The sequence below is a fragment of the Lycorma delicatula genome, chromosome 4, assembly GCF_047948215.1.
Source record: "Lycorma delicatula isolate Av1 chromosome 4, ASM4794821v1, whole genome shotgun sequence".
Taxonomy (NCBI): Eukaryota; Metazoa; Arthropoda; class Insecta; order Hemiptera; family Fulgoridae; genus Lycorma; species Lycorma delicatula.
In genome coordinates this window covers 44,273,262-44,300,952 of record NC_134458.1, presented here as the reverse complement: position 1 = coordinate 44,300,952, position 27,691 = coordinate 44,273,262, and the positions used below count along the sequence as shown (strand labels likewise).

At 28.7% G+C, this 27,691-nt stretch overlaps 1 protein-coding gene across 1 annotated transcript in view; it reads left to right on the top strand.

The window, feature by feature from the left end:
- Hr3 (nuclear hormone receptor 3 ROR-beta) overlaps positions 1 to 27,691 on the top strand; it is a 136,259-nt gene that overhangs the window by 7,810 nt on the left and 100,758 nt on the right. The window contains exon 2 of the mRNA XM_075361678.1: positions 24,222 to 24,467. Coding sequence (XP_075217793.1) covers positions 24,222 to 24,467 — 246 coding nt within the window. The remainder of the gene's footprint in view (positions 1 to 24,221; positions 24,468 to 27,691) is intronic.

The window sequence follows — 27,691 nt, the reverse complement described above, 5'->3', positions numbered from 1 at the left end:
AACTAGATTAATGTTTCATATGACTCAAATACCTTCAGTTTAACCAAACAGGAACATCTGAAATTTTTTCTATATATTATTTATTGTAAACTTCCCACGTTGCTTTCTATAAAAAACAAAAAACCCAACAATAATTTACTAGCTTATCGACCATATCTACATATAAATTCGAAAAGCACCACTTAATTTTTTTTTTTTTGCTTGATGATATTACCACATAAGCTTTTGTAGCTTCTGCACATAAAAATAGCCTAATATTTAAATCCCCGATCCTTAGAATACCCTCAACCATATATATGTTATTTATACTCATAAATGATGCAGGAGATAGTAATCAACTTTCCTTCACCCTACTTGACATTTAAAATAATTTTATTAATTCTTTTTTGCATCAATAATATAATTTTGTCTCTTCATAATATCAATAATGAATTTAGAGTTTTATAAGACAAATGGATGTTTTTGTGGATTTTAAAACAGCTCTGCCTGTTGGCATATCAAAAGTGGTGTTCAAATCGATAAGAAAATTCCAATTTCAGAATTAAATAAATTATCTATAGCTGAAAATTCTTTGTAAAATCCAGTCTATATTAATCCAATTCTATATTAATCCGTTCCTAGACAATCCTCAAACTTCTGCAGCAGAATATCCGTAAAAGTTTTGACGGGCGTCCAGAAACAATGTCCTTCTATAATTTTGAGCGCTGTAAAAGTCGTCTTTTTTTAAAGGAGAAACACTACGGATTTTTTTTAAAATTCGGGACATCTCCTATAGATAGAATAGTAATAAATAAATTTACCATACTGCAATTCCATAAATTCATCCGTAGACTACATAAATCTGAGGGTATCCGATACAAATCATGTATCTTATTATTTTATTTGTTTTCAGTGATAATTTTTTAGTTACGGCACTGTCCAAAAGCCTTTCTTTCTTTTTCCTGTTTAGCCTCCGGTAATTAGCTCTCAGATAATACTTCAGAGGATGAATGAGGATGATATGTATGAGTGTAAATGAAGTATAGTCTTGCACAGTCTCAGTTCGATCATTCCTGAGATGTGTGGTTAATTGAAACCCAACCAACAAAGAATACCGGTATCCACGATCTAGTATTCAAATCCGTGTAAAAGTGACTGACTTTACTAGGACTTGAACGCTGGAACTCTCGACTTCCAAATCAAGTGATTTGGGAAGATGGGTTCACCACTAGACCAAGCCGGTGGGTTTGTCCAAACGCCTATCATCTTAAAAAAGAACCGCATATTGAATCAAACTGTAGAATTTTGAAAAAGTAAGTAATTCCGTGAAACAAGTAGCCTACTTATTAAGTTTAATATTCTTAGAACATTTTAATGTACAAGATTTAAAATTTTTTACCAATCCCTAGAATCATTTTAAATTTTCCGTATGAATTTTTCGGAAATATATTTTAAACGCTTATTTCTGAATAGAAATTTATTAGTATCAAAGAAATATTGTTTAATTAAAATCGAATTTCTCACCCGATATCTGTTGATTACTTTAATACTCTTTCCTTTTCTTTGTTACGCACAGAAAATCAAACTAATTTTGCTTAAACTCTCAGCATCACGGGGAATTCTTAATTTAGTATAATCTACATCCATACATACAGTTAATCAGACACTCTGCTGGGTCATTCAAAGTTTCTGAAAATTCACATTTCCTATTCCGAAAATATTTATCATCGTTCCTAATTTGAAAAGGATTACCGAATTCATATTATATTCTGCGTATATTAGTTCTATTATAATTTTTTTTTTTTGAGGTTTTTAGGGGCATCGACTACTTTGGTCATTTCAAAAAAAATTAAAAAAAAAAAAGTTCACAATTCACATTCTGATAACTTTCGAATCCAAAAAGTTTACCGCCCAGGCTTTCCTATCGGCCATCCTTTCTTGCGTCGTTTTTCCATTCTGCGAACGGCCTCAACTTCCGATGACAGTGTGTCTGAGGCCTCGGACATGGCATCTTTTTCTCTTTCTGATGCCAATGACGTTCGCCGGCTTACATCAGGTGATGAAAACTTCGTTGGTGCTGTTAGCATCGTTGCTATGGAATCTAAACTAGCAAGCTATGCATTTTCGGTGGCTGATGAATTGGATTCAATCTCTAAGGCTGTTCTTGGGCCAGCTGATATAGCTGCTCTCGCCGCGACTGCTCTCTGAGCTTTTAGAGGCTCTATGCATACAGTTTTATTGTTGTCTGTGTCTGGTGCTTTCTCAATAATGACTTGCACCTCCATTTCGGTAGACCCAGACTTTTCCTGTACTTTTGGCACACTTTCCTTAGCTTTCTGATTAGAAGAAGGAGTGATCTTTTTTCCTTTTCCGGATAGATCAAGATTTTTACTCATTGCGTCAATTGGTGGCGTTATAATCGCATGTTTTGTCGGTTTTTTAAGCTGCGCTGGTACGTGTCTTAAGTCACCGACGTCAGTTCGGGAATGAGCCTTCTCATGTATACTTTGTTCTGTCCGATGAGTCGACTCAATCTTTGAATCAATGATTCTTTCTATCATTGTCGCAAGACTCGGTGCCATCGTATTAAGCAACTGCTCCACATTAATTTTAGATGTGGAAGGAGCAGCCGCTGCTTCTGCATATGTAGTCGATGTTCGAGGTGTTCGTGAGTTGACAGTTTTCTTTGCTTCAGGGTAACTAACTTTTTGAAGCGTTTTAACTTCTTGAATAGCCGTTTCCAATTTATATATAGGGCACTTCCTTGAACGACAGTTGTGGTGCCCTTTACAGTTAATGCAGATTGGAGGGTCTTTATATGGATCACCCTCATGCGTTTTCACTCCACATATGCATATTTCCTGCGCTTCACATCTAGCTGCAGTGTGTCCGAAACGTTGACACTTAAAACATCTCATCGGCTGCGGAATGAATGCCCGTACATCAAGCCGATGGATGCCAACTCGTACCTATTCAGGAAGATTAAGCCTATTGAATGCCAAAACATGCTAGGCCGAAGGAAGAATCTCACCATTTCTTCTCATAGAGAGTCTGTGACAATGTGTCACTCCCTGACTAGACATTTCCTGTACTATTTCTTCTTCTGTACAGTTTAGAAGATCACGGCAAACAACAACTCTTCTAAGTGTGCTATGCGGTTGGACAGAAACCGCAAATTCACCGATCTTCTTCAACGCCTGGACTTTCTGGATTTGCTTGTCGTTGATAGTTTCGACATGCAATCCATTAAAAGTCTTCCGGATTTCCTTGACAGGACCACCAGCACAATTAGCAATCTCTCTAGCGATTAAGAATGGATTAACCTTTTGGAAGTTACCATTCTTTTTCGTAATGACCAAAAATCTTGGTTTGGGAACATTATTTCCAAACAAAGCTCTTCTTAAATCTCTACTGATTTTATCAGCATCTTTTATAATCTTATCAGACTCCTTACTTTTTTCCTCTTCGCTTGTGGCGAATCGAAATTTCTAAACGAGGGTGTTTACGTGCACCCTCTGCCACGATTGGTTGTTCAAGTGTATTCATTTGAAATTATCCCTTCTGTAGCAAGGCTAGCTGCCGGGGTACACCCCCACTTCACGGCTACTAACCTTGGAGGTCCGATCTGGTACTCCGGTGGGACCGGCATATGTCCTGGCAGAGAGCGGATGCGCAATCTCTGCACTGACTCCAGGCTCCTACTCACGGAAGCTTTCAGAGCTTCCATGCACCGACATACATGGGTACCATTGCTACATGCTTGTCATCGCAGGGGGGCATGTGGACAACGGAAGGGTCTGCGTTACACCTGCAATAACATTGACCCTGGCCGCCACATCGCCAGCTCTAAATATGATATGTGTCCACTTCCTAATCGTTTAATTGTTCATATCCTGCAGGTGGCCGAAAAATCCAATCTGTCTGGTGATCTGAAGATGGAAACAGGTAGAAAAAGTAATATATCCGAGGAATTTACTCGGAGCCCCGTTAGCCAGCTATATGTATTGTACCTAAGTACAGCTGTTGCCGCCCTGGACGTGGAATGTAGATGTTGTGTTCCGGACGTGGGGATTACCTACCTCAGGGCATTATTATTATTATTATGATCATCATCATCTTTAAAAAGATCTTTCTTCCTCTTCATACATATTCCTACAAAAATATATCGGTATTAGCATAATTTCTTTACGTAGAAGTACAAACTATATAATATTACATCCATCTTTTATTTAAGTTTTGACTATACTTTTAATTTCCGACATGTAATCTCAAACTACGCTCATTCCTTAGTTCTACCATACAAAACTATTCTGATCACGGGCTGCCCAGTGTAACAAAAATCTTGAAAAATGCCTTCCATAAATTTATACGCGTTTTTACCATATACGTCTCGAAAAGGAACACTAAATCATACTTATCTACAAATTTCCAGAAATCTGATGATACTTTTTAACAGTTAAATTACCAACCTTATAAGCTAAAATCTTTAGTATTAGTTCTATGTAAGGTATTAATTTCACCGTCACCAGTTGAACTCATAAACGTGGCAGAATTCCTCACCCCCTCACTGCATAATATCTGGTATTAACGCATTTTTCACCGTGTCCGAGAGAGTTCGACGATAGATTAGTGATAATAAGGTAACACCATTTCTCTGCTATACTGCAACTCCAATCCGTCAGAAATAAGGAAAGCATGACCATCAACCACTAAACGATTCACGGTAATGGATCTTCTTCATCGTATCGATCTTCATCTGTTCTCTCCTGATAGCAAACAGTTTTGTTCGCTTTACTCTAATTTTAAATGTAAAATGCTTATACATTATATTATTAATCCCCATTAGTTTACGAGTATTCAACATTTGCAGAATTTTCTGATTATGAAGAATACGACTATGTATTATAACCGACTGATTAATTCTTCTTTAACGAAGTTTAATATGTATACATCAGAACTTGCTTGTAGAAACTTTATGTAAAACGTTTTTAATACTTTTTCTGTCGTTTCCATTATAATTAGGGTTCTTTAAGATCACGTTATTGTGTCCACTGTGTACTCAAAATCTCTTAATTTAACTTTTATAATATATTAATTTAACTTTTATATTAATATTCTTGCAATTGTTTTATCTTATCGTCTAATACTTTATTTTCATCTACCAGTCCTTGAATTTATGACAGAATATTTTTTATGTTTCCTTTCTCAGTTAAATTTACAAATTTTTTCTAACAATTCTTCGACTCTGTTAAGCTTTTTATATCCATCCTTTGTGACTTGCGAAACTCTTGGTATATGCACTGTTCACCTAAACTATCCCCCTTTTTTTTGTTGATTTACTCTCTTTCCGATCTACTGTATCGATCATTGTTTGGTATCGAAAATAATAAATGATGGTTTGGCATCGAATTAAAATTTCCGATCGAAAAATAAAAAATAATCCCTTTATTTATCGATTGTAATATATATCCCATTAGAAGATATAATAATGAAGTACTAGAATTTCACCACGAGAGGGATTATAGCGTCAAGGAAGTTAAGAAGCTTCTAAAATTAAAAAGGAATCCTCTCTAACAATACAACTCTATCACGTTATGAAAACACTAATCCAATTAAATAATTAATTGATCGCGAAATATTCTAAAGTTTATTTATAATTTTCATTACCCACTTTGTTATCGAGAAAGTAATGAAAATACAGAAGGCTTAATTAAATACGATTAAATAACGTAATTAAACAATAATTTGTCATTAATTTATCAATACACTTATTTTAATTTATTGTAATCGTTATTTTATTTAATTTTTGTGCGATTACCATTTCAATGATGTATTGAACAAGATTATTAGATAGAAATAATTCTATGATAAATTGGTAATAAGCCTAATCTCCTAACTAGTACGTAGTATACTGTAATTCATTCAAGCAAAACGTTTTTCTATTGTAAATTACTGTAATGTCCAATACGAATACTCAACCTCCTTTACTGTAAATTAGCCCATTATTACAAAAAAATACAATACCAGATTTAAAAATTTCACTGATCTCATTGATATCAAATAATGTAAGCAGTATATATCAATTAGAACATTAAATAAACAATAATTTGAAGAGATAAAAAATCGCGTCTTTTTATTAACACCAGTGCTATCAACACCAATGACTTGTTGGGGTATTCTTCCATTAATTTTTTATTCAAATCTAACAGTTAATAGCAAGAATATGTATAATAATGTTCTTATTTTACACATAGAAAAAACTCAAGAAGGTTAGGAATTAGTTCAATGAAGAAACACCAGAAAAAACAAGAAAATTGTACGATTTAAAAGAATTATTCAACTAATAAATTGAGATTTTTAACCCTTAATTTTTTTTCTTTAATTGTAACTAAATTTTGTTATTTGATCCATGTTGTTTGTAATTTATAATGAAGCTTATCAACCGGTTAATAATTTTTTAAGTAAATTTATTATTATTTTAAATAGATTTTGTATAAATACAACCCTGGTTATCCGAGTTTCTGTCAAATGAATTAAATTAAACGCTCGATTTTTTTTTTAAAGTGGTTCCACAAATAAAAATTATATACATATTTAAATATACATATTATACACATATTAAATTAATACATATTTGGACAAAAAGGTCTTGTGGTTTCAGGAGAAATGAATAATAGCTTTATTTTGAGATGGTCTATTTCCCCTTAGCGATCGGAATATTTCATTTAACCTTATCTCATTTGTTCTTCTTAAAACAAAAAAAAAAAACTTCTTTCGGGATTTTATCCAAAATCTTCTTTCATCTGACATCTGCATTTACCATTGCAGAATAGGTATCTTTCATGATGGCACCTAAAACAAGCAGGGGTGGACCGGTCCCGGAACCCCGTCACGGTACTGCTTGTAGAGAGAAATAAAGATTTGTCCTTTTACGTAAAACTTGTTTTAACTTAAACTCTGGCCTACGTTTATTTTAATGTTAAATATTCAATGGTTTTATATTTCTTAATGAATTATATTATCACAAAATAAGCCACTAAAAATTTATTTCACGAAAAAATATTAACATTTGACGTGAAAAAAGTTTGCTTCTTATCACTGTAATCATCGAAATGAATGTGAATTTTTCATAACATTGTCATGTAGCTAGTTGCCTGTTGCTGTGGACCATATTCTTGCGGTCTGCTATAATACAAAATAAATTTTATGTTATTCCGGTTCTGTATAATTTACTAGTGTACCCCTGAAAACACTTGCTCTCAAATAATTTATTTTTATAATTATAACAGGAGTTATTATTTTTGTAAAAAAAAGAAAATGTTTCCCAAATAAAAATTCTTTTCTCTTTAATAAAACCTAATGAAATTATAAGAAAAAACAAATTACATTAGATGAAAAGTTACAGATATTTTTTATTTTTAGTTTTCTAACGGAAATTTTCACTCGCTTTTCGTGAAAGATGATTGTTTGAATTTTTACATTTATAAAAATGACATATATAAATACATATATATATAACTGCTGTTCAACAGTAAAACACTAAAACAGTTAAATTGTAAATCATATTTTAAACTTGCCTTGGAAAATACTAAATGGCCGCCATTTTTTTAAGGGTTATCGTAACTCGAAGGTTTTACACCAAGATTTGTTTTCAAAATCTTTAAAAATTTTGTATCTTAACCTTAAATTTTCTATTTCAAATTTTTGAGTTGCCTCTACGCAGGTCTCCTAAATTTGCCGGCCTCCGTGGCGCGAATGGTAGCGTCTCGGCCTTTCACCCGGAGGTTGAAGGTTCGAATCCCGGTCAGGTATAGCATTTTCACACACGCTAAAATCATTCATCTCATCCTCTGAAGCAATACCTAACGGTGATCCTGGACGTTTAACAAAAAAAGAAAAAGAAGAATTAACGTCTCCTAAATTTCATTTTTCTAACTGTTAAAAAGTTGTTTAAGGGTTTCCATATTTTGATTTTATATACAAATTAGTTGGAATACGTTTCTATTTACATGCTTTTTGGATTTTTTATGTTTTTCCTATTTTTCCAGGAGCGGCTTGTGTAGTAAAGGTAAAACTGTATAGACTTGTAGAAAGTTACCCAAAAGCAAATGCTTATAATCTAAACGATTAAGTAAATAATTTTTGGCGTGAAAGAATAAATTTGGCGGGTTATTGGATATTAATATACATTAACATGACGCTATTACTATAAACTTCAATGGTGATCGGTTATAATATCGTGTCGATTAAATTTATTTCTCGCCTATCTCATTTGGAAATTTTTTGTACTGTATTTATTATTGACTTCCATATTTGAATCAAATTGATTCAGACTTATATGTAGATTTTTATGTGTGTTTTCAGGCATAATTTAATTACTATGTACTGAAATTAAACTTTATTTCGATTTACAATTAATCTATTAACCTTCTTTTGGAAATTTAATTTGCTTAAACTAACATTACGTTTCGACTGGACAAACACCCTAGATAATTCTTTCTTATAAGTTATGAATTTTTTTTTAATAGAATTAACAAAATACAACACGAAATAAAAAAAAGGAATAACGAAAAAAATATTTTGAATACGACGGAGATATCATTGAAGATAAAATATTTTCTCGCCAAAACATCGATCCCTTGTATATTTGTCGTTACTGCAGCACCCTCTGGAGACTCAGAGTAATGATTTTCATATTCACGTCTCCTTTAGTGTTTTGCCTTTAGTGATCAAAGAAACATCATTTTATTTAATATGAAAAACGTAATTCAGCCGTTTCTTTTCATTACGTATTTCTCACAAAAATACAGTCTCTGACAATTTTATTTTATATTTTACTGTAAACAATTCGGGATCTAGAGCGATTACATGTAAATAATTTCACCAAAGCTGTGTCTGATCAAAATATGACGGAATAATTATTTATGGAGGTTAAATAATGAACTAGATACACCTGCTTTTATCTGTCTTTATAACAGTTTATTTTAATCTTTTTTAATCAGTTTAATGGATGGGCCTCCTGAAGCGCCTGCACAGTGAGCATTTACTCTAAACCATTGTCTATTGTTTACAGAAAACCATGATGAAATCATTCATTCAGTTCACAAGTTATGAAACCGCATTATTTCTACAATTGCATAGACTAAACCTCCTCCGTATTATCGGAATCTGTTATATAAAATCAATCTGTATATATATATATATTGGTTTAAGGTGCTTTGTTTCTCATTTATTACTTTCCTGCAAGAAGGAAAGTATAGTAATCAGTCAAAAAAGGGGATATGAGGGTTTTTCTTCATTTCCCAACGTTTCATCACCAAGGAACCCCAAAAAAACAGGAAAACGTGGAAGGAAGGTAATGTTCATACGTAAGTACGTGCGTGTATTAGCGTGTTTTAAGTTTAATGCCTTTTGAATGGATAAACCGATTTTGATGAGATTTTGAACAGAGACTCGTATATATAGAGCAATTTGTTGGTAAAATGTTGGGTCAATAGCTCTCGGGGGTGGAGGAAGTTTTGGAAGTTAATTTTCTCAAAATATTTCCAACATAACACCACTTTATATTAGTCAGTTCATGCGTGCATGCTTTTTGCCATTTTTAAGAAAGATTTACCTCAAAATTCCAACCTTCCAAAAAAATTTAAAAAGTTATTTATTTATTGCATTTTTTGACCGAATTATTTATTATCATCCTAGGCATAGTAGTGTATTGCAAGTGATCCAAAAAAATACTTTGGTGACATTATTGGGAAGGGAGCTGATCAAAGTTTAAAAATATCGTTTTTCGAATTTTTCAAAATGTTTTTGATTTATTTAAACTTTTAATGTTATTAAAGGAACTCAGACTCCAGCACCGAAAAATTGATCTTGGGTAACTTTTTATTGGTTGTACATTTTTTAGTGAAATTTTTTTTTAGTCTTCCATTTAACATAGGAAAGAAAAAATCAAAAATAATTCCTTGGAAGCTGATTTTTGGTGCAGGGAAGGAGAAAAGAATAAAAATAAACCGATTTTTTGAGCTTTTAAACTCTTTTGGTTTATTTAAACATATAATGATACTTTTACAATAAAACTTCATCATAAATTGCCCCCACCAAAATAAAGAGATCTTAGTTAATTTTTTTGTCCAATGAATAAGAATAAATAATTAATGCCAGGTATTATAACTTTGTTGTCAACTTTTTTAATTGTAAAATATGTTTTAATTTTGACACGCTGTTAAATAATTATTTGTTTTAATTAATTTTTTTTCAGGATGTCACTCAAAGAACGGAAAGAATTTCAGAACGTGTTCTACAAGTGAAAATAAAGAAAAAGATTATATAAATACTGCTTCGGAAATGTTCATTATCGAGTTGTGTTGTGAAAAATTTCGCCTTGATTTCTGCTCCAAGGGTAAAATGACGGCATACTGAAATTCTTGGAACCTAAATTAAGGGGTAAATTTAATGATTTAATATAGTTTTTGACCTAAAAATTTAAATAAAATAGGTCATGTAACTGTATCTCCTGTAATTTTTGGGAAAATTTTCTAAAACACAAAAATTGGGGTCGCCGAACACAATTCTTTAGTTCAACTTGCAGTAATTTCGTTAAATTTCCAATAACAAAAAAAAATTTTGTAAAGAATTTAATTCTCAGAAAATTTATATAAGTAATGTCAACTAAACACGAAGAAATGTTTAAGTAATTTAACTAAACTATTAAATATAAAACAGACCGAAACTTGGCAGAGAAATACTATATTATAATTTTAAACTGAAACAAGAATCATTCTTTATTTTCACTTCAAGATCATTTACTGAAATTTTTCGTGAGTCACTCAATGTACTCAATGTCATGAAATGTATGTTTTAGCTTTATTCCTTACTGTATGGACCTAATGGACCCGAAACAACTTACGTGTTATCGGCTCGTTGTACTGGAATCAGACCGGAGATGTCAAAATTGACCATGGAACATCGGAAGCGACTACAATCAGGAAGGGTGTTCTTCAGGGTTGTGTATTATCACCTGTTTTGTTCAACATTTATTCTGAACAATTTTTGGGGAAGTTTTGACGGAGGAAAGCAGTGGGATCATGATAAATAGATAGGTTATCGACAGCATCAGGCACGCGGATGGCACTGCTGTTATAGGAGTTGAACAACCTGTGCTTCAACTCATGATAGACAATTTAGTTCAGGGTGGTGAGGAGCTTGGTCTGTTTGTCAATGCTTCTAAAATTAAGAGGAATATCCAAGCAACCCTATCAATAAAAGGCAATAACATTGAGCAAGTACCTCCTTAAAATAATTGGGGGCTGTGCTGGATTAGCAGTGTGATTGCAAGAGATATATAAAATCTAGAATAGAACAGGCTAGGAGGCAATTTATTGGCATTAAACAACTTTTTTTAAGATCAGATCTTAGTCTGTTACTGAGAATGCGAATGATTCGTTGTTACGACTTCTCCATTTTCTTTATGGATGCGAAAGCTGGACCCACGATCAAAGTGTGTGTATCTGTATCGCCGTCTCTTGCGTATATCTTGGGTGCTCAAAATTTTAAATGACGATGTTCTTAATCGGATGAGGAAGCAAAAAGAACTGCTGCTCACTATAAAGAAAAGAAAGACTCAATATTTAGGGCACATTATGAGAAGCAAGAGGTACCAGTTGTTACAAATCATAATTGAAGGGAAGATACAAGGTAAAAGATATGTTGGGAGGCGGAAAAATTCGTGGCTGAAGGATATTCGAAGCTGGTACAACTGCACGTCGGAGGAAGCTTTCCATGCTGCAGCATCACGTTCGGAGCTGGTTGCGTGGACCGCCAACCTTTGCTAAGGAGAAGGCGCTTAAAAAAAGAAGAAATCGACCTATTTCAGTGATTTTTAATTTATTCTATAGAGGAAGCATCTCTATTGAATATACTGTATTTTTTTTTCACATAACTAAAGCTGAATTAATTTTTACACAAACATTTTGAAGATTATTTTTATCATCATCTTTTTAGTAGTGGATTATTATAGCGTAATAATATTAACTTTATGTTATTCTAATTTTTAAAAATATTTTATTCCTTCATTCATTTTGGGGGTAAATTCAAGAAAAATTGGAATTTTTCAATTCTTCTAAAGCATAACTTTTTATAGTAGCCCCGTAATTAAGGATTAATATAAATATGAGTAGTTAATAATGGTTTTAATTTTAATTTGAGACCGGTTTGTAAAAGTCGAAATTTAGTGAATAATTTTAAAATATTCATTTAATCAACTTTGTACAGCTAATTTTTAAGTTTATTTTTATTTTATAAAATTTTCTATAATCGTTGGACGGGTTACAGACACAAAATATTAGCAAAATATTTATTTATTTACATCAACAACAATAGGCAAGACCTAATTATACATTAATCCTTTTCTGTTTTTTTAATATTTATTATATCTTACATGTACTATGAAGAAGTATTTAAACAAAATGTGGAGTGTGTGAAGAAATACCACAGTGAAATTCGGTCACTTCGAGTAAGGCTACTTACTTGATGGAAGTACATTTTATCGTTTTCATTTTTCAAATTAATTGAATTTAAAGAAGAATTTACAATCGTTTTTTCCAATGAGCAGTTAATAAAATCACTCCATATTAGATAGCTAAATCTAACCGTAAAATTCTAACTTTATTTTGGGAGACTAGTAAGATATCAGTTTAAAAAATTGGAATAATTGTACGATTCACATACATTGTAGTTGATCAGTTTTATTGCATTAAGTGTAGAAACTGTCTCTTCTTTCGAGACTGTGGTATTACAAACAATAAGCTCAACTTACTACAACAAAACATTTTCAAAGTACAATACTGATACAACAAAACTAGAACGTCGTCAACTTTACTCAGATGTTGATCGTTTACTTTCGTCAATCGTAGAATATCTAACGGAGCCAGTTACTAAAGTAACTTCTGAAAATACCAATCATACTGACGTCAGAGGTCTAACTATCTTTTCGTTAAAAGTACTATGGAATACAACGCTAATTAACTCTTGTTTTCACACAACAATGTAGTAACACATTTTTGTGAATGACTGTACCAGTTCAATCGTGTGAACTAATCGCCGCCAAAACGTTCTAGTCATATTCTAGTGTGGTTATATTTGGTTTTACAAACTATAATGTAGTTAATAAATTTTAGTTTTATTAATTTTATTTTATGTATTATATTTTGTTTTAGTTGTACTCCCAAAATTTTAACAGCGAATGTTCTAAGTCATACGAATAATAATTCTTAATTAACTATAAAATTAACATATTTTATAAAAAGTCCAGATATTAGTTACAGGAAACACAAATAGGAAAATTTGGTCGTGATTGTCGAAAAAATAAATTCATTAACAAAAAGATATATTTGTTTAGTGTTTTCTGATTTGCGATTAGGCAAATAATATTGTCTTGAATTAGAGAATGTTTTTAGACTAGTACGTGTACGAAACTAACGGAGTGGCTAAGTAATATTATTAATAATTAACATTATGCTATTCGTTTATACCCGTTATAAGGGGTAATCTTTAATTCAGAAAAGTAATAACGAAGTTATTTATATAAAGTTTGTTTTTTTATTAATAAATAGTAATAATAATGTTGTACAAAAATATATCGCAAAGTGACTCAGTTCTTTTCTCAATTTATTTTTGATAAAATATGATTTATACTCGTAATTCGTATTTTAAATATAATCATTTTTAAAATTTACAGAATTTAAATTTAAGCTCCGAGCATATTTATACGCTATTTTATCCAATAAATCTTGATTTATAAACCAAATTTATATTTCAAGTAACGCTAATTTTAAAGAGAATTGAAAACAAGGTATCATTAGTTTGTAAGTTCTTTGATTCTTCTATCGTATAATTTTTTAAAAATTTTGTTATTAAAATTTATACCGGGTTCTTTTTACAGTATTACACCTCTTAGAAAACCCATATTAAAAAAAAAAATAAATAAATAACAAAAACAATTGTTAAGAAAATTTATATTAAGATTACAATAACAATAAAAGTGGTTTCCTCTTCAAAGCAATTAAATTATTTGTTTTACCTCGTTTACAGTTATTAACAATGAACAAAGCGGCATAAAAATAAAATGCTATAGAATCAATCAAAATAAAAGGCTAAACAAAAAAATAATCTGTCTCTGATACAACTACAAACAGATTTATAAAAGTACTTCTAACACCATAACCGATTAAAACAACAAACACTAATAGAAATAATAAACAAAAAATATCTTATCACCGTAGCTGTTGAGAAAATTATAGAATTTTCAAAGAAAGTCAGTCTACTCAACTTAAAGTAATTATCAGTTGTATTAAATTTTTTTTCAGCTTTTTTTCTCTATTAACACTGCAGCCTAATAAAATTCTACTTCAGAAATAGTGTTACATTCTGTTGACGAGATATCAACGAGTTATATCGATGATACTGATGACTTCTGTCAATAACGTTATTCTAATTTTGCTCTTTTTTGATAGTTATTGAGATATATCAATTCCCCTATTCCCGAAGAAATTTTCTGTTTTGTATGTTGTAATAAGTGTATTTGTAAAATATAGATACAACATTGAATAACATATTAATCAATTTTATTTTTTTTAATCGTCAATGTTTCAATTACGTATTTCAATACTACCGATATGAGATACACCTTTACACATTTCACAATTTTTCAAACGATAGGGTGTATAAAAATATAAAATCACAGCTGCCTTTTTTTCAGTTGAATAAAAAATAAAGGTGGTAATTTTTTATTAATATTTGAATAGAAAAATCTGTCGTGTTTATTATTCGATATAATTTTAAATTTCTCAAATTATACTAGGTTTCCGTATTTTACTGATTTCTTATTTTACAAAATATTTTTAAATTAGCAGAATTACGTCGTTTTCTTTTAAGTTCCAATCGGTTGTTATCTTTAACTCTTTAACTCGATCTAAAAAAGTCGTAATAATTTTTATTTAATATCCTTTTTCTCCGAATTTTGTATTTTAAATGCATTCACAGTGATTAAATTAAAAAAAAAAAAAACAAAAAAAAACTGATATGAGAGGGATAAACTAAGGTTTAAATTTCAATAATACACCTTATAATTATTGTTTAATATTCTATATTACATTTTTATTGCTTAAAATTTCTGACTGAAACACATCCTCCTCGGTGGGTAAATCGTTGAATCAAAATATAAATTAATTTATTTTTATGATTGTTTGCTGTTATATTAATTCAGCTACAATTAATAATTTAGGTATAAATTGGAAAAAAAATCAATTTCCAAAATATTATTGTGGGCTGTGGTGACACTGATTTTCTTTGCTAGGATGATTGAGTATATTATTACGAAATGTCCTTCAGAAGGAATTTTCAGTCCTAGTTAAAAATTGTAAAAGGGTTCTTCAAAGGTTATTTAAAATTTTATCTTCTGCATTCTGACAGATAAAAGTAAAAAAAAGTCAAAATCATCATGAAGAAAGGATCCCTAGTTCATGTTTTATTTATGAGATGAGAATTAAATTTCAGATTTAACATAAATTAATTCTGAAAATTTTTCGTTAAAATTGGTTGGTTCTTCTCAAGTGATATTTGGATATACTAACAGATACGATTCAAGATAATGAGCTCGGCTTTGGAATCTTTTTATAAAAACGTTAGGTATATTGAAAAATGCGTGTGTGTGTGTGTGCGCGCGCATTGTGTATTTATTTATTTATTCACTTATGTTATATGGCTATTTTGAGTTATTTTTAAAACAAAACGATAAATATTATTATTTTTAAGAGTATAATTAGTGTGTTAATTTTAATTGTTGTACAAATCATTATTACTTTTTCTTTAAGTTAGTATAATGTAAAATGGGTCAATTACATATTATCGTATGAAAAATAAGGCAAATGTTAAGTAATGATAATTCTTACATTGCATATAAATAATATCAGTTGTTTGCTGGTTTTTTCCATGCGTAATTTTATTATATATTAAATGGGCTGTTTATTATTATTTTTATTTAATTAAATAAAAAAGAAAAGTATGATTAATATAACCGAGTTTTTAGTTTCGATTTACAATTATCTATTAAAAAAAATACAAGATGTTAGATAATACGCATCATGCGTCATTACTTCCTGTTTAACGTAGGCATAAATGATTACAAGACATTTTTACAACATTCCTTTCTTTAGCACTTAAACCCGTCAAACAATTATTATAGACCCCTTTCACATAGCAATAAATATTACACCCTTATTTTAATCCATCTCGGTTACATTAATTGGACTTAACTATAATTCTCAGTTTCTATATACTTGTTTTTTTTTACATTTTAACAGTTTCAGCCCTTTCCTTTTACACATTATAAGAAATACAACCTTCCCCCTCACTTCAAAAAGTAATCATTTTTATAAACGTTTATATGTTTGTTGTCTGAATGAACTTTTTATAAATAAAACATAATTCATAGTTAAAGTATACATTTTTAACTTATGTACAATTAATCAAAGATGAATTTAGATAATTTTATAAGTAGAAACCTTTGTCATGAACCTAACCTTCAGGGTTTTCTTCGTTCTAAATAAAAAAAAAATTAGATAATTTTTTTTCAAATCAGAATTATTTTTCTTATATATATATATATATATATATATATGCACTACAGTATATAATACAAATAAAAACTGGTAATATCGAATTAGAAATCACCTGAATTATCATTTTTATTATGCATTTTTCAATGTTTTGAGGTACCTCGGCCCAAAAAATAAAATAGAATCTTTGGTACCGCATCCCGTTTGTTAGTATACTTTGTGTATGAATGTATATTTAGCTTTGTATTTTCAGGTTTGTTTAAGGTAAAATCGATATTCTTAACTTATGTTAGTCGGTCGGAGTTTGGTATAAGGGTGACGAAATGGGAAAAATAATGAATTACGGAATTCATAAACATAACAAGAAACCACAAATATTGGTAATGTGACCTAATTTTTAATCTTTTAGAAAACATAAATTCCCAGTAAAACTAATTTTACATTAGTGTAGAAGGAAGACAATGTGTTACGTGATTTTTTTAACAATAAAAAATACAAAAAGTTGATTATAACAAAAAAAAAATTAAACATGTTCAAAGAATAAATTAAAGTAAACACTTAATAACTAAAGAATAAAAATTGTTATTAAATTTAGTAATGCTTTGCTTTTCAATTTTTTTTTTTTGTATCAGTTTATACATTTTGTAAAGTCAGTTATTTTATTCTGCAGTAGAAGTCTTTCCTTTGTTTTTGGCAAGCTGCCAGATTTGTCTTCATACAACTTAATTCATCAATTCGCCTTTTTTTTATCTTTTTTGGAACCATTCTATAAATTTCATCTATTTCCTTGTAGGTTACATCAGTTCCGGCGGTGGGAGGGGGGCGGGAATGACTCTTTCTCCTTTGTAGTCACCAATAAATATATCTTTATATTGAACTTATAAAATATTTTTTCGCTTTATTATTTTTTTTGCATTCCATGTCAAGCTGACGGTCACGCTTTAAAATATGTGTAACGATCCATAACTACCTTTACATTATTTATCAAATTTTGATTCTGTTATCATCGGAAAACATTTTTCAATTAAAACTGAGCTCGTTAATCGAAAATTATAAATTCATCGCTGTAATAACCAGATAAAATGGTTTCATCAAATTTAGTGTGAATCATTTCCTTTTGCTAACATAAGTTACTTAAAATTTGACCATATAGTCTTCAATTTTTTAATCATCCTTTCTCTTAATTTATATTTCTTATGTATGAAAAATTCTAAACTCCATACATAACATAACTGCATTTAATATAATACAATAGTGTTTAATACATAGTATTAACCAAAATTACATTGCTACACGATGATTTCATCGGTGAAAGAAAGAAATAAATGTATCTTAAAAATTTACACAAAAAAATTTAAGCCGAATGAGATAGAATATATTTTCTTTTCGTTTTTGTATGCGTATATAGTTACTAAAAACGTAAACATCGATTCACATGAAGAAAAAATAAGAGAGATTTTACTAGACATTAAAAAGTCGGATGAAAGTGAGGAGATGTGTTTGTTATATTTCGGAAGGGGTTATTTTTGTTAAACAAACTTTATTTCTGAGTGTTTTTTTATGTAATCAAAATAAAATGTTGTAGTAAATCATTGTAAATAAAATATAAAATATACGAAAAAAGATTTCATAATAGCATAAATACCCCTTTTAAATATTAGAATTTTATTACTATTTTTTATTCTTTACAGTTTCAAACTATCATCTTGAAATTCATTTTATTATTTTAACTCTAAGTTATGTTTTACCATGTTTGGAACAGTTTTCAACCATCATCACATGCGTAGGAAAATAATATACCCCACTCCCTTAATATAGAAGTTTTATATTTCTAACGTCGTATCGTTTCAAACGATCGGTTTGAATCTTTTTTTTCTTAAATGAGGCTATATGAAAGCGGAAATTGATAAGAATGTTAGTGTATAAAATGTTGTATAAAAATCCGTTCATAAAAAAGTAAATCGTATTTAAAATAATAGTCAAAGTTTTGTTTCTTTTCACTGGTTTTTGAAAATCGATTTCCCTCTAATGAGTTGAAATAATATATATGTTTTCTGTTTTTAACAGGAAATGGTAGAATAATTTGTTACTTAACACTACTTGCTTTTTTTATCACTGTAAAGCATATAAAATACCTGAACTAGATGATGGAGTATAGTCAGAATTGTTTTCCCTGAAAGAATTATATAACCAACTCCTGTGGTGAACAGAATATTGGTGTCATTTGTAGGGTCAAATAATACTTAAATTTTGATGGGTTAGTATGCAAATATATATGTATATCAATATATTCAGCTTACTGATGAAGATAACGGTTTATTGTCTTTTTTAATCGTTAGTTTAATTAAAACATCTTTAATTTTAAAAGACAAGGGATGTTTTTAATTCTTGAAGGAGCGACTCGTTTTTGGAAGTAGAAGCTACTTCCAAACTCTTGTCAGGTCTCGTACAAACATTAATTTTATGACACTAACAACAACGTATCAGTTATAATGTTCTTTTATTATTTTTCTTTAATTAAGTCGAATCATAAATGTAAAAACTTACAAAAGAAATTATTTTCAATTTTATCGTTTTCGAGAAAGAGTTTTATATTATTTTAGGTTTTGTGTAATTACTTGGCAATTTAAAAAAAAAAATTGTCGACTGTTTTTATATTTGTTATCGATTTTTTATAAAGTTCATTACCATGTATTCTTAACCAAAATATATTATTTATTTGTAAGGATTTAACTGTACAGTAGTAATTGATGGGAAAAATTCTACTTTTAAGTAATTAGAAAATAAATTTTCGAAATTAAGACCTGTATTTTATTCTTTAAACCCTATTTTCTCAGGTTTTCTCAGTTCAATAAGAGAAATTTGATTTTAAAAGAAAATCTCTACATATCGTTTATGCCTGAATTAATTAAATAGCAAATAAAACTTATCTTTACTGTATCAATACTAAAAATATTCGCTAGATTACGTAAATAATTTATGAAAACTTAAAAACCAGTTGTACGATATATAAAATGTTTATAACAATTTATATGACTTTGTATATTTCACAAATTATTAAAAACAATGTTGTTGAGTTGACTAAAGAATAATAAGCGATTAAATATTTAATCATAGTCCAATTTTACGACTTTTTTTTAAATTTAAAGAATTTCTATTCATGATTTTAAACGTTTATTGCTGTTTATGATAGAATATATTTTTGTTTGTTTAATAAATTTGAATATTAATTGTTATTATTATTATTTAGTACTAAATAATGATTTCTCAAAACATTTATTGACATCTTTAGATTTTATAAAATTTAAAATCAATTTAATTATAATTATTCACTTGATTAATTTTTTGTTAAAAATCGTTTAGTATGAAATATCTGCGAATGGAATTCTGAAGAAAGTAAACGATTTATTTTATCTTCTTTTTTCATTCTATAAAACATACATTCTACTTTGGAAATATCAGCGATATTATGCAAAAATATTGCAGTCATCTAAATTTTATACGTACCACAATGAAAAATTTCAAACAGAAGAAGAATTGTTAAGGTACGTGTCGAAACTACTAAAGAATCAATAAATTAGCTCACACATATTCTTGAAAGAAAAAATTACATAAAGGTTATAAATTGGAATTGTAATGATGAAAAAGATATATATATATATATATATATATATATATTGTACACAAGAATGTTCTAATTCCCTTTATAATGCCTTTATAATTTATTAAATTAACATTTAATTATGAATTATCCGACCTGTTATAATTTGCTTTTATTAAACTATTTCTTAAATACCTTATTTAGTATGAATTAGTAAATGAAGGATGATATACAGAAGGAGTAACTTTTTGCTAGTTTTTGTGAGAATCAATCGGATATGAAACCCATAATCATTCAGTAAGTAATTACCGTTTAATCGGTCGTTGTTTAAAGTTAATAAATAACAGTTGAGTATTATCGATAATACATCTAGACCTTCAGTTCTACCTTTTATTGGAATTTTACGCTAAAAGAGACAAATACATGAAGAAATTACTAATGACACATACGACGGCAACACTTTGAAGAGATTCTAGTTTTTTTTATCATGCGACTATTGCTCCCGTGTGTATGCCTTTTCTTGTTTACCTTGATGATTTTTGTATAATATAGAAAGTAACTAAAAACTTCGCTTCGAGTATTTCTTACGCATTATCATAATTACATTCTTTCTTTACTATTTACCAGCTATATTTACTTCTCTTTGAAAAATATTTTTATCGAATTAACTATTGATCACATTTTATGTTTTTAAAAATAAATCCTCATTCTTTTTACATTTTTTCCTTTTTTTTAATGACGTTACTGATTAACGTATGCACTTAATAGCTCCTTTTTTTCATTTTGACTAAAGAAAGTCTAGACATATTAATATTTAAAATAATAACTAAAATTATTCCATTAAATTATATAGTTTACATTTAAAAACCGCGTTACTAAATTAATTTTTTAACTCCACCATCTATGTATTTACTTATTCATCGTTTCATTTGTTTATTTTTGTTGGGGATGACAAGATATATATAACAACAGACTTCTTGCTATGTTTGAACGGCGAAAAAATGTCGTATGCAGCATACTTCTATTTAACAACATTAATTGGGTTTTAGAACTTTTTTTTCACTAAATAGCATCTAAAATAACTTCTACTGAGGAATATATCTACATCTGGGAAATTATATGTTTATCACCGATATTACTATATGTTACAACCTTCTCAGAGCCTGTAATATGGCCTCGTTTAATGTCTTATTTTACAAAATAATTAATAAAAGAATGAGATAAAGAAATTATTTCATAATAATTTAACAGATATGATATATTTTGAAAAGTATAATAATAAGTTTTATACTCTTGAGTAACGCGGTTTTGTTATGTATTATAACGAGATGAACTCTTTAATTGTGACAAAAACACTCACAAACACTCCTATACTTTCATATACATAAACAGCTAACTTAACACCTACATGAACAACCGTTATTTTTCAATTTTCATTATTAAATATTTATTTAAATGGTCGTATGAATCTTCTTCTCTATTTATAATCGCTAAATAATTCGCAGATTGTGAACACTGTAAGATAATTTTAAGCATATTTGTGAAATTATGTATTTTTCAAACATTATAGATGTTTGAATGAATCAGATCTCACAAATTAAATTAATTAAATAATTTTTTTGAACAGTTTTTTTAAGTGTATTTCAGTTTTGTACAAACATATTCCATTTCTCATGGTGCTATTCGCAAGTTACGTAAGCATAAAGATATCCTTTTAAATCCCCTTTCTTCAAGTTAGATTTCCTCAGATTCAACCCATTTTTCAACAGTTATTATATATTAATTTAATTCAAAAAATAAAATTAATAGATAAGAAGCAAAGAAAGATTTTTGTACAAAACTTCAAGAAAAAAATTATTTATTTATTAGTTTTTTATTTTCACTAACACAAGTATTATATTGAACAGATATTTTAATTTTCAAATTAATTAAGTCTATAAAAGTCTCCTTTAAATTATTTTTTCTTATAATTCTGAAAATAAATAATACAAGAGGTAAGTTTTACGTTTTATTTATTTTCTCGATTAATAAAATAAGAAAAGTAAGGGAAATTACGTTTTTAGTATTGGCAGCAATTGTTTTTGTTAAATACTTTCGTACAAAGTACATTTTTTAAACAAACAATATTTCTTGATCCACAACATTATTGTATTACTTATTACGATGTGATGGAATCCTTAAAAATAAGAAATATTTTGTAATAAAATAACTCTAGGTTTCTCTATATGTATAAATATATACATATATATATATATTTTTTTTTTTTACATAAATATGTATATAAGTTACAAAGTTGTTATTTATTTAACAAACTTGTTTGTTTTATATAGAAAACAAACTTTTTTTTATTTTCTCGGAGTTGTACACAAATGAATATATTACCATGTTTTATAAATAAAGATCGATTAACTTTTAAACATATTTTAAAAAGTTAGATATTTGGGTTAAAATTTCGTATTTTATTATTTTAAAATACTAAATTCTTGGAAATTAGCATTATTTTTATTTGATTTTTACGTGAAAATTTCTATGATCTTACGTATGAATATTTTAGATCTTCCCAAACATAAAATGAAGTAAGAATTTTTTAAACCATTTATACCCTTCATGCTTATTTAATTAATGCATGGTCCCGTTGCGAGTCAGTTATCACATTTCAAAGTGCAACAGTTTTTACATGTTTCACATAATTAAAATAATCCCAGAGAAATCAAGATCGTTACGCTTTTCAAAATTGATTACTTTAAAATCCTTTGAGTCATATTTAACTGTTCATTAATATAATTATTATTTTAGTATACAAGTAACGTAATAAATATTAGTTTTTTCTTCCTTTAGTATTCTGTTATATTCACAAATAATCCATAAAACTATCCTTCGTGTGGAACAGCTATTTTATTTGTAATCTAATTAGTTGAAATATAAATTACTTCTCTCCATACATGGTCTTTAGTTAAAAGTATTTTTCTATCAGTTGTCGAAGATATTTATTCTATTTCTTATCTGTTGGCAGCACAATTTTACAAATTTCAAGCTTATCATGTGTTATAATTACAAAATAAATGGGTCTAGTCATCATTATTAAATATTTATTATAGGTTACGTAAAGTATAATATCTCTTTGGGGCCCCTTCAAAATGTTAAAATGACTTTTCAAGATACAGAAATTGGCTGTAAGGTCATTGTTTAGCGCCCGTTAATATGAATAATTTAGATCGATATTTAGAAAATTAAATATGTTAGCTTATCCTTGCTTATATTTATGAATGTGCGATCTTTTCTAAAAAAAAATTCACTTATTGTTAAAAAAATAGCAATGCCACTACTCTCAAACCAGACAACAGAATTGTTTTTTGGTTTTCATCATACTTTGGTTTATAATAAGGGGCTTTATTCTGCTTCTATTGTCATTTTTTTTTAATAATAACCGAAATATTTAAAACATTTTTCTACTAATTTATTAAAAATACATTTAGATATTTTAGAAAAAAATACTATTCTGTCGATGAATTTTAAATAATAAATTAAAAATTAAAAAACACCATGAATTTTCTGCACAAATATGTCCTTAAATAATTGTGCAATAACGCCTTCTTAATTGTGATTTATTTTGTAGTTATTTTTTGTATTTGATGAATTATGTATTTACTTTAACATTATTTCATTATTTTCTTGGTTTTGGTGGAATTTTTGTTATGTCATTCCTGATTTCAATATACCGGAGCAGTTCATAAAATAAAGCATTTGATTTTGATTTTTTTATTTTCTTTAATAATTTTTTTTCATACTAAATTCTTACAAATGGTTCCGAATTTTATTGTGATTTCTGAAAATAAGAAATCATTTTTCTTTATCGTTTACGTTTTATTTTCATACTGAATTCATTTATCTGTTGCAGTATTAAAACATTTATAAAAATGTAAATACTTGTATTAAATAACTTACACGAGAGTTTTATCATAAAGCAGTCATTGAATTAGGCTCACATTTAATTTTTGTAATATTTATATTTATTCGCTGATTTTTTTTGTATGCTTTTGTTGCAGCCCAAATCGAGATAATCCCGTGCAAAGTGTGCGGCGACAAGAGCAGCGGTGTTCATTATGGGGTGATAACTTGTGAGGGCTGCAAAGGGTTTTTCCGGCGCAGTCAGTCTTCCGTAGTGAATTACCAGTGCCCGAGGAATAAGAACTGCGTTGTGGATAGAGTTAACAGAAACCGCTGTCAATATTGTCGACTGCAGAAATGCCTCCGGCTCGGGATGTCCAGAGACGGTAAGTGGTTTATAATTTCTTCACAGGTAGATTTTTTATATATCAATATATTTTGCAAAATATTTTGCATAATTATTTATTTCTAATGTACAGTGTTTATAGATATTTTAAGTAGACGATCAATATCAGTATTGTATCACTTCAGATTCGATTAAGGTAAAATGAACTTTTATATAAAGCAAACCCTTAATGAGGTATACTCGTATTAAATACTATAGGAAAATATAGGTTTTTATATAATTTTTACGATCAGCGTAGCGTTTTGTTCCGTAATATTGATTTAAAATACACTCTATATTTTGTATGAAGATATTTGAATATACAATTTAAGATGAATCTAGTCTATTCTTCGATCTCAACACGAATCTTCAATGTTAAAACAATAATAATAATCATCATCCTTAGTACATACATTTGAAAATATATATATTTGAACTCTACATTTATTTGATTAGACTGTATAAGCCACACAAATAAACAATTAAAATTCTTTATTAAATTTAAGCCCTAAATAGAAAGTTCTATCTGTTTTCATTGCTTACGGCACTCAATGTGGTGATATGATATATGATAAGCAGCATAGACAAGTACTTGTTACAGCTCGGTTGGCTGGTATTCATTCATTAGCTAACGTTTAAATTAAATAGCCGCTGTATAACCAGAAACATCTTTATTTTTAAATTTAAAAATTAAATTTTATTTTTTCTTCAGTGCTTTGATCGTTAAGATCATTAGCTAAAAAAAAGTTAACATTGTACGTTAAATTAGATTTTCGTTGGAGTTTGTCAACGCCTTACTTACTTCAAGCTGAAGAAGCTTTTTTGTACTCATGCTATTCCGGTTCTTTGTCCTTAGTAAACTACAAAATAGGGTCTATTAATATAAATTTTACCCTTATTTTTAGAATTTAGTAGTCGACGCCTTTCTAAAGAATCCTTACATCATCAGTCCCGATTTGAATTAAAAGTGCGAAACATGAAACGTATACAATGTTGAATGTTGCTTTCTTAAAAATATCGATTAATTTTAATTCATATCACGCCTAATGGTGGAAAGATTCTATCGAAAGACTTTGCCTAATAAATACTGAGTACAAACGGAAGCTTCATAATAAATATGCTTTATTTTAAAACGTAATACAATTCTATATAAGGCTGCACCAGAAAGGCGTAAAAGTGACTTTGTATTACCATTATAATAATTTAAGTGCTGAGAATATAACAATATTCAACCGATTAACAGTTCGTTACTGAATTCAAATTCAATATGTATATGTGAACACTTTTTGTCTTGGAACTTGATTTTGGATTCAGATTAAATATCGTTAGAGGATTACAAACATAAACGAATGTTCACGATTAGCCATCGGGTGCACCTTAAAATGCTCTCCAAAATTAAAATTTTGTAATAATTATTACGTAATAACAGTGTAAGCTATCAAGTTGGTTCAAACACACTAATGTAAGGTTTACTAAAATTCATAAATATATAAATATAGATTTTTTTAAATCAAGTGTAAGGCTTCTAAATGGCGGTAAAATTACCTTTTTAATATTTAAAAAAAATATGGCATTAAACCGCTAAAATACGAGATAAATCATTTATATTAATTTAGCGTATGTAGGACCCCAGTAGAAATTTATTAAAACCATAACAAACTCATATGCGCCACCTGCAGATTTTTAAAAATGTTTTAAAATTATAAAAGCGTTAACTTTTTAATTTTAACAGATTCTGAAAAGAACCCAAGTCATATAAAACTATAAATTATGATAAATGTAATACGTGAGTACTGATTTGACAGGCGACCAAATAATGGTCACGCGACCTTAGGGAACTTTAAAACCTAAAAATAATCCCTTAAAGGCTTTTACCATCTTAATATACAATATTAATCATATGTAATAATTTGAGTTAAGTAGAAGTTAGGAGATAATAACTTTGTGAATAATTAATTGAGAGAACAGTAATAGTAATAAGAATGTTCGTTCAGGAAAGTCTTACTTGATTTTTCATTGATAACCTTTTTTCTTGTAATTTATCATTTATCACATGTTTTAGAAATAAAATAGTATCTTAAATTTTCAAAAGTTCTTTATTATACAAACCTTAACTAATTAAAATTAAATCGTAATATTCAGTGAAAGTTTTAATCCATAAAAATAGTCTTTCATGAAATACTCCATTTCACGAATCTTTCAAAATCTACTTCAGGAAGGGATTAAGCAACCACTTCACAGAATCTGGTCCGTGTAAAATCTTGTTTCATTACCAGATCGTCAGACTTAGATTTATTATTAATCAGCACCTGACAACATCATAATGTTCTAGGAATATTGTCTAGGAGCCATAAGGGCATTTAACTGATCCGGCTGGGCTTCTAATCGTTTACCTCATGCACTCAATAACTAACATTAATTCTCAGCATCACTCCAGTACATGTCTTAGATAATGACAGCTAAACTATATTAATTGCAGTTAGATTAGACTAAATTTAACGGGAAAAATTAGGAAACTACAGTTTAGAACTATCTTTCGTTATCATACTATGATAATTACTTATTAATAGAAATAAAGTTGAAATACAAAAAAAAATGTCTACTTAGGAAGAGGATGTAGAAATAGCCGTGTTATTTTCATACTATTTAACTCAGACCTATCACAGTTTTACTATTAAATAATGGTTTGTAAAATATTATTTAAATCGCTCATCATATTCGATTAGTCTTATACTGATTTAATATTTTAAAAAAGCTATATTTTAATGTTTATATTTATTATTTTAAAGTTAATTATTGTAATATCAATCACTTCTTGATTATTCTAGTTTAAAATCAAGTTCGAAACAAGTTATTTTTTCTGATAATGAATGTTATCTTTTATATTATACAAAAACTTTTCGACAATTTTCTTCGCTGATATTACTATAAATATGTTGCGATTGTTATCGTAATTATAACAAATTATAAATAACTTATTACAAATGCTGTAATAATAATTATATGATTGTAACTTAAGTTGTTCCTAATACATGCCGTTACGGTACGTTAATCACAAAAAAAAGTTAAAATAATATATATATATATATGACAGGTTACATAAACGCATTAATGTCAGTGACACTACCGAATTAAAGTCCATTTAAGATACATTATGATTATTAAATTAAGATAAAACGTGTGATAAGATTGAAAAAATGTGGAAGTAAATCGCTCGATCTTCGA